The following is a 9,427-nucleotide window of genomic DNA, read 5'->3' on the forward strand; positions in this document are numbered from 1 at the left end:
GCGGTCCTGAGACTGCAGCTCCTCCGGTTGTGCAGGAACACCCTTCTCGCAGTATCGGATGGGATTACAGGTAGCCTTATATCACTTGTAAATATTCTACAAGTCTCAGTTCAGGTAACACTCCGGCATGAAAAAGCACGTGAAATTTCATGAAAACAGCGATAAAAGTCGTCTGTACCACAAAAAGTCGCTTTTGCCTTTAAGGTAAGCCTCAGAATTTCATATAACGGCTATGCAAATTACTTTATTGTGTTGTCCTCACATTAATTACGTATTTCCTATGATATAATGTCTTGATAGGCCATCTGGTGTCAACCATGTGCAAGCTGGTAAGTTTGTCCATAAATATTTATTAATTGGTCAGATTAGCAATTGCTGCCTTTGTATTGTAATTGCTAATATGGCCAATAGATTTACATATAGCCTACTATATAATGTCAATATACAATCTCAGTTATCTTAATTCATTTTACAACGTTTTGGAAGGTTTTATAGTTTAAATTGCACACTATTTTAACTGAAAACATACTTAAATGGGATGATTTGAAAAGTAAATTTGTAAACTAATTTTTCACTTTCTGTAATTTTATTGTCGAGCAAACAGATTCACATACTTTAAAAATGTTTTTGTATAAATTACAACTTCAGTGCTTTATTTTACATGTTGTACTATCCTAAAATTGTTAGTTCTTGAATCACATCACTGCATTTCTACAGCACTCTTCTGTTATCTGTATATACGGTATACATCTGCAATAGCATGTACTGCAAGTTTGAACTCAAAACAACCATTTTATCTCTCTAGCAACCTGACAGGTTTTTTCCATACGGCAACAGTAGCAAGCTTAATCTGTGTAAATTACAGAAACATTACACCCGTATAATTTGGACAGAGTAACCAGAGTCTCTGACCCAATTGAGTGGGACCAAACAGACAGTCCCAAAAAATCCTCTGAAGACAAACGGCTGTCATATATGTAGCAAACTATTATGTGGGAATTATTACTTTATTAATATTTGTCTTGTGAACTGTAACTAAATGAAAGGACTTAATTTTTCTCTTTATCCAGGCAGAACAAACTCAGTATTTGGACACAAAATACAAAGACCTGCAAATGTACAAGTGTCAGAACAAGATCGGGGCATTAAAACTATTCATATCCCTAAGACCATAACTGCTGCTCCATTTTTACAGGTATTTCATGAAAATATACACTACCAGTAAAATTAGAGATTTTGTTGTTGTTGTCTATTTATTTTATTCAAATTAAAGTAATATTGTGAAATATTACAATTAATAAATTTTTATTGCTGTGATGGCAAAGCTGAATTTTTGGCTTATAATTTATAAATGTAAATTATATTCAAAAAGAGAACAGTTATAATTTAAAAAAATAATATTTCATAATATTGATGTTGTTACTGTATAAAACAATGCAACCTTGGTGAGCATAAAAGACTTACATTTAGTTATTAAGCAGACGCTTTTATCCAAAGCAACTTACAAAGGAGGACAATAGAAGCAATCAAAACCAACAATATGCAAGCACTGTGACAAGTCTCGATTAGCCAAACGCAGTACACGTAGCAAGTGTTTTTATTTTTTTTTAAAGAAAACAAGTAGATAAAAAAAAGAAAAAAGAAAGCTAGTGTTAGAGGGTCAGATAGATACAAAGAAGACAGATAGATAAAACAGAATTAGAATAAAGAGTGCTAGAGTTAGAGGTTCAAATAAAGATGGAAGAGATGTGTTTTTAGCTGACTTTTGAAGATGGAGGACTCAGCTGCTCGGATTGAGTTGACTTATTACAACAACATTAAAAAACATATTTATTCAAAACTTTTTTTTTCTCAATGAATTGATAAATATATCCGATATCTGATAAAATTACAATGTTAGGACTGGTTCAGCAGCCATTAAGAAACTTATGCCAAGTAACTCAAAATCCATATTAACTTTATTTTCAGCACCCAGGCCTGACACCCGGACAGAAGCGTTTTCTGTATAGTATCGCAGAGGCCTACAGTAAAGAGCACATGCGGCAGTTAATATGTCAACACTATATGAATGTTTTACACCGCTGTATCAGGACAGGTGAACCATCGCCTCTTATAACATGAGCATATTTACTTGTATTAGCAAGACTTTTCATTACAATGAAATATGTAACATATAATTTAATATACTTCATAATTAGTGCCAGATGCGAATGTGAATCTAAACGTTAAGCTGCAGATGTCAGCATGCACCCCACAAGAGGAGCCGAGGACAAATTCTCAAAGTACATCTACGAGCAAGAAAAAAGAAAGTGGAAAAAGATCTTCAACTTCAGAGAAAGTCAAGAAAACAACTTTACCTAAAATTGTCAAGCATCAAAGGTAAGAAAATGATGCCACTTATGTTAAATGTTAAAACACTGTTGAAAGAAATAGCTGTGATCCTAATATTCAACTACTACACAGAATGTCCTCTGGATTTGCAAAATCAAACACAATTCATTCGAGAAATAGAAGGACTGCCATTGCAAAACATGCTTCGTCACAGGGTAGGTTTGATACTTTACAGACTACAAACAGTGCGATATACAGGATTCTTTACAATCCCGATATTACAAACAAGTCAGGTTCATGTTTTGTGCTAAACATTATTCAAACGGACTTAAATTTCCAGAATCACATCCGTGGGAAGATGACTTTGAATGGGAGGCGACTGAAATGGACTCTTATCTTGCTGGACACATGAGTGGCCTGTCTTTCAATGAATCGGAAGACGACGATGAGGACTTTCTAATCCTTAGCTAACACATCAATCTATGTTTTATTTGGCATTTGTGAAAACAAGATCATTCTTCAAACATACCCAACACGATCCGGTTTTAAGTAAAAAGCTGTTCCAGACATTTCAAAATAGTAATTTTAATAATGTGCATTCTGTGTTTTCTTATAAAGTAAAAAACAAAATTACACTGCTTATGTGATGTGGGGTTTTATTTTAAGAAAGATGACTTAACATGGGCCTTGAAAAATTAATAGGGCACATAACATATTTAGAAGACTAATTCGCACTAACATTATGCAAATAATGCAGCATTATTGCATCCTCAACAACCATCTGCTGAAACCAAAACGCTGACATTCTGGTGACATATAAACAGTATTATATATTACATTAAAATATAGCGTAACGTTATGATACAGCATTTGTGACGTTCAGGTGAGAGGGAATGACGAGATTAGCATCCTGAAAGAAGGCAGCTGACAGTATCCGCATTCTTTAAGACTTTTTGTATTCGATTCTCTCGACTTTGACGTCGTCTCCAATGAGCTGATAGACATACGTTACCACTGTAGACGCTTGAATGTCCATCAAAACAAATGATGGTGTGATGTTGCTGTAAAGAGACAATTTAATCACTAATCATCCATGTAATCAATTGCATATAACATGATGTGGAGGATATAAAAGTAAATGTTCTACCTTTCCAGTGCACTATATGCCCCTGTGGCAGATCCAGGGTTAATATAAAATTTATTTTCATTCTCAAAAGCCTCAAATTTGTGTGTGTGACCAGAAATGAGGATATCCACATCCAGCTGCCTCTGAAGCAGTGCCAAGCTCGCCATGTCACCCCACGGGATCACTTGGTGTCCGTGGATCAGACCGATTTTGAACTGCCCCACTGTCACCACCTTCTGCTCTGGATAATTCAGGTTCTGTCATTTAAAACAAGCAATGTGAATGGTTAAAAGAGTGCATGAACAACTATGAAAAACAGAAATAGGAACCAAAAGCCAACCTCTTCGAAGTCTCCTCTGACAATGTGCACATCTCCAGCGAGTGTTTTCAGGTAGTCGTAGCTCTCCTTTGTACACAGGTTTCCCGTGCAGAGGATGTGCTGAATCTTGCCAGGCACTAGCAACTTCTTGAATTTGGCAGGCAAGGTGTTGCATCGGTGGGGAATGTGAAGGTCACCTAACACAAGGACCAGCTAATGACGAAATAAATCTTGTTAGTGTTCAAGCCTTAGTTGTTGGACATTGAGAGTGAAGGAATAGTGGAGTCGTAAGCAAAGCATTGCTGTCTGAATTAAATCTTTAATTGAAACATTTGGGAGAGAATGTTTTGCCTATCTATTTTGGAAGCATAAATAAGTCACATTTTCTTCAGACAGCAATCAAGTCAAAGCTGAGCACAAGGGAGCTGATTCTAAGACTAAGCTCTGTTGAACTTGCTGGAGATCAAACTGTTCACATACAAGCCTAAAAATGTTCAGTAGAATCAGATCTTTGGTACTATAGAAAACTAAGATCTTATGCAATTTGATTTTTTCAATAAAAAACACAGCTGAACATTTGAAGACAACAGGGCTATGTTTGGAATAGCATACTAACATCCTACACTGTGACTGCATAAGAAATCACATCCTTCCCTATAATATAGTGGGCAAAAAACAGTATGTGAGAAGAGTGGTGTGTCCATAGTATTCATAAAACAAAACGCAGAAAGTACCCACATTACAATGCCAAAATGGCAAATTCAGTATGTCCGGATTAAATTCATAATATATAGAACATGCTTTTTTTTGTTTTTTAAACTTGAGCATTAAAAAATTATTCAAAGGAAGCACCTACTCAGAGAACCTGACATTTTAGACGCAGCTTTATTATTTCTGCAGAATGTAGCAATATGAGATGCAGTATGCACATTTCATGTACGCAGTGTGCGATATTTTGTTATTTGACTGACTGAAGTTATGACATTTGGATACAAAACTAGACGCAAATTGACTAATGCCAAATTTACACTGCAAAGTTGGCACATAAGAGCTCCTGAAATGCTATTTAGGTGTCTTTACACAGACTGTTTAATGCTGCTCAGACTCAGAGATAACATACATGGCATTGCAACTTTATATACTGATACTAAAGGCTGAACAAGCATAATTTAGTCAGGATTTTATGTGGCATTGCGACTTTTTCACTGCATTTTGAGGAAGCACAGAGCAGGCCTAAAGCTTGTAAAGACACCTTAATATCATTGAATAAAGGCAGCACATTATTATCCCATTCCAAACATAAGCCAATATTCTTATGAGACCAGTACATTTGACCAAGTCTCAATGATACTCCATTTACTTTGTCTATATATACACCTCACATTCCTGTAGAATGCTTAGACACAGGACAATATATTCTCAACATGGTCACGTGGAAGAGCATTCTTCAATTCTCAATCATTCTGCAAGCTAATAGTTAGATTATGAACTACTTGATGATCACAGAAATTAGTTTCACTTGATGAAGAACACTGTAAACCCAGAGCAATGCAAACAGAAAGCAAGACTGAGGGTGAGAGGATCCAGCAGCCCAGAGTAAACAGCAGCGCTAGTCTAAAATTGAGAAAACCGTGAGCACGAGAGGTCTGGAGAGGCACTTACTCTGTGACCAGCCTGAATACGATGCAGAGGTCAGGATGGGGAACAGTGGGTGAGGAAGGGTGTGAGGGAGGGGTTTGTGGATGCATAATCACAACAAAAAACAACATAAAAATGATGAAAGACAGAAAGAAAACTGAAACAAAGTGATATCAACTGGAAACTCAACATAAACTGGATTGAATGTTAGCTGATTGTGGTTGGTGAATGGATGGCACTTGCAGGCGGTTAGTGTGAAGCTTGGGGTAAGAGCTGCTGAGGCTTCCCATAAGAACATAGTATCACTTTCAAAAGCAGTTCAATAACAACAATTCGATTTGAAAGCACTATTCAATGTAAAACTGATTCGGACAGATATTTATTGCAGTACAAATACATTTTAAAACGTTCTTCAGTTTTAAACACCTAACAAACTAGACACTGTGAAATGAAAACAAAGTAATATTTTAAACATTTGCTTTGGCTGCACTGCCAATACAAACATTTAATTTGCTTGTAATATAAAGTATACTAGAATAAGAGTTTTATGTTAGCCACTGTAGGCTAGCAAACTGTTACTGGACTAAGCATTCAGCCTTAACACACTATAACAAGTATCGCAACACTGAAAAGCATAATTAGTTAATATATCAAAGAATATACTTCGAGTGTCATTGATTTAGTCCATTTAAAAGACACTGACTGACTACATCCTGACTCGATAGTGTTGTGAACATTGGCTGAATCACTCAGGCAGCGCTAGCTCGCTGCTGTCATGTGACCCTTCTGTTCTAAAACACCAGATTTTTGGGAAAGCAGCTTAAATATCTACCCGGACGAATGATTTTAATAATAAGTTAAAACGGACGAATATTTTCTGATAAGGAAACCGGTTCTGATAAATGAACACGTACCATTTTTGTCCAGCTGCGTGTTTGAAACGGAGCTCAGGAAGCTGATGTTGACTCGTAAGGCCAGAAACTCAGTGTTGCCAGATCACGCTAAAAAAATACACAAGATGGTTTAAAAAGCTCTTGGCTCAAATTAGCTTATAAAAAGAGCACCTGGCAACACACTTCAGCAAGGCGAAAGAACGCCAGCGCCATCTGGCGCCAATTTAAACATTTAAGAGAAAATTACTCAAGATGTTCGGTTGTTTATTGAACTTACTTTATATAAATGTGTATGTCTGTAATTTAATGTTTTCATTTTTACAATTCCGATAAACCACTTCAATCTGAATCTGAAGAGCGTTTCTGCTTCCAATATAGTCACTGTGTATGTCGTTTATAATGCTGCATTTGAAACGCAAAACTCACTGAGGTGCTTGCAGTCCTACATATTGACTCCAGTTAAATATACCTGCAAAATGAATCCCTAACAATATTTCAAAGAGAGCTAAAACTCATCTCTTCCATCAGCACTTAACTGCATTCTGCTTAAAAAATCTTCCTCTGTGCTTTCACTTTTCCTTAATTCTTCCCTGCACTTCTGTTTATTGCTTGACGTATTACTCATTTGTAAGTCATAAATGTATTTAGAATGTGATGTCATTAAAATCCTGGTATGGTCAGGTGTCCCAATACTTTTGTCCATATAGTGTAGTTCAACTAATTTCTAGTGCCACAGAATGACTATTAAAAACTATATATATTTTTAAACTGAAGAACGTACTGTTCCTAAAACTTTTGGAATTACAAAGTGAATCATGGTTTATTAACTGAGGATATCAACACTTAAGTTTGAAAACAAGCAGCTTTGTCATAGGCAAATTACTGCAGAAATACTAAAATGGGGGCCTTCGAGTCAAAAGGTTGAGAACCACTGTTGATATCATCCTTTTTGTTTGCTTATCTGTCTCAGCATTCAATGTGCTCTTGCCTGTATGTTCCAGTGCCTGGGTTTTCCTTACCAGCCCCTGTGACTGAGCTTGTGCTCTTGTCTTTATTTATTTATTTATTTAAATATGCTTCAGATTTCTTCTCAGGTAGATTCTACAACCCGAATTCCAGAAATGTTGGGATGTTTTTTAAATTTGAATAAAATGAAAACTAAAAGACTTTCAAATCACATGAGCCAATATTGTATTCACAATAGAACATAGATAACATAACAAATGTTTAAACTGAGAAATTTTACAATTTTATGCACAAAATGAGCTCATTCATAATTTGATGCCTGCTACAGGTCTCAAAATAATTGGGACGGGGGCATGTTTACCATGGTGTAGCATCTCCTCTGCTTTTCAAAACAGTTTGAAGACGTCTGGGCATCGAGGTTATGAGTTTCTGGAGTTTTGGTATTGGAATTTGGTCCCATTCTTGCCTAATATAGGTTTCCAGCTGCTGAAGAGTTTGTGGGCATCTTTGACGTATTTTTCGTTTAATGATGAGCCAGATGTTCTCTATAGGTGAAAGATCTGGAGGCAGGTCAGTTCAGCACCTGGACTCTGTTGTAATGCTGTTGTAATAGCTGCAGTATGTGGTTTTGCATTGTCCTGCTGAACATATGGGGAGGGGAGCATATGTTGCTCTGAAACCTTTATATACCTTTCAGCATTCATAGTGCCTTCTAAAACATGCAAACTGCCCATACCATATGCACTTATGCACCCCCATACCATCAGAGATGCTGGCTTTTGAACTGAACGCTGATGACCCGCAGGAAGGTCTCCCTCCTCTTTAGCCCGGAGGACACGGCGTCATGATTTCCAACAAGAATGTCAAATTTGGACTCGTCTGACCATAGAACACTTTTCCACTTTGAAACAGTCCATTTAAAATGAGCATTGGCCCATAGAACACAACGGCACTTCTAGACCATGTTCACATATGGCTTCCTTTTTGCATGATAGAGCTTTAATTGGCATCTGCAGATGGCACGGCAGATTGTGTTTACCGACAGTGGTTTCTGGAAGTATTCTTGGGCCCATTTAGTTATGTCAATGACAGAATCATGCAGATGAGTGATGCAGTGTCATCTGAGGGCCCGAAGACCACGGGCATCCAACAAAGGTCTTCGGCCTTGTCCCTTACGCATGCACAGAGATTTCTCCAGTTTCTCTGAATCATTTGATGATGTTATGCACTGTTGATGATGAGATTTGCAAAGCCTTTGCAATTTGATGTTGAGGAACATTGTTTTTAAAGTATTCCACAATCTTTTCACCCTTTCACAGATTGGAGAGCCTCTGCCCATCTTTACTTCTGAGAGACTCTGCCTCTCGAAGACATCCCTTTTATGTTACAGACCTGATGTCAATTAACTTAATTAGTTGCTAGATGTTCTCTCAGCTAAATCTTTTCAAAATTTCTTGCTTTTTCAGCCCTTTGTTGCCCCCGTGCTAAGTTTTTTGAGACCTGTAGCAGGCATCAAATTTGAAATGAGCTCATTTAGTTGATAAAAGTGCAAAATTGCTCTATGTTCTATTGTGAAAAAAAAAATATTTGCATGATATATATTGATATTGGCTCATGTGATTTGAAAGTCTTTTAGTTTTCATTTTATTCAAATTTAAAAACGTCCCAACATTTCCAGAATTCGGGTTGTAAGTCGATTCTGTCTGTATTGACATTCTGTGTGCTCTCCTTGCGTGGCTCACCAGTTCTCATTGGCACCAGTTCTAAGCTTGTCTCTAAAGCATTGCCTGAGTCAGATTCACAGCACCTGTCTGCTTTTTATGTCCTTCTGTTGTGTCTGAGTCTGACTGTCTTCACAGCCATTGGTGAATTAAGATAACAATGTTGGCTTTCTTCAGTGTTTTTGCACCAGTTAATAATTTCCTAGAATTCTGAATGAATTTCAATGAGAATGCTGGTTACTGATAGTTGAAAATACCGTGCATGAAAATAGTTAATCGAAAGTAAGATATATATGTATATTTGAACTTTCTGATCTCATAACCTGTCACTGATGAACATTTGAGGACTGCATTTAGTGTACACTTCATGAAATTATATGAGTTTTTGGTGTCTCAAATATTCTAAATACACATTCACTTTCGTTTTTCAAAC

At 36.7% G+C, this 9,427-nt stretch overlaps 2 protein-coding genes across 2 annotated transcripts; one reads left to right on the top strand and one right to left on the bottom strand.

The window, feature by feature from the left end:
- The first annotated feature begins 532 nt into the window (after positions 1-532).
- Positions 533-2,802, top strand: LOC131528356 (uncharacterized). The gene is made up of 4 exons (XM_058757450.1): positions 533-1,195; positions 1,969-2,095; positions 2,199-2,379; positions 2,562-2,802. The coding sequence occupies exons 1-4, from the start codon at positions 1,040-1,042 to the stop codon at positions 2,800-2,802; spliced, it is 705 nt and encodes a 234-aa protein (XP_058613433.1). The 5' UTR covers positions 533-1,039.
- Positions 1,566-6,424, bottom strand: vps29 (VPS29 retromer complex component). The gene is made up of 4 exons (XM_058759267.1): positions 6,329-6,424; positions 3,798-3,989; positions 3,479-3,714; positions 1,566-3,392 (listed from the first exon to the last, which is right to left on the bottom strand). The coding sequence occupies exons 1-4, from the start codon at positions 6,329-6,331 to the stop codon at positions 3,275-3,277; spliced, it is 549 nt and encodes a 182-aa protein (XP_058615250.1). The 5' UTR covers positions 6,332-6,424; the 3' UTR covers positions 1,566-3,274.
- Between the last annotated feature and the right edge of the window lie 3,003 nt (positions 6,425-9,427).

The sequence above is a fragment of the Onychostoma macrolepis genome, chromosome 21, assembly GCF_012432095.1.
Source record: "Onychostoma macrolepis isolate SWU-2019 chromosome 21, ASM1243209v1, whole genome shotgun sequence".
NCBI classification, from domain to species: Eukaryota; Metazoa; Chordata; class Actinopteri; order Cypriniformes; family Cyprinidae; genus Onychostoma; species Onychostoma macrolepis.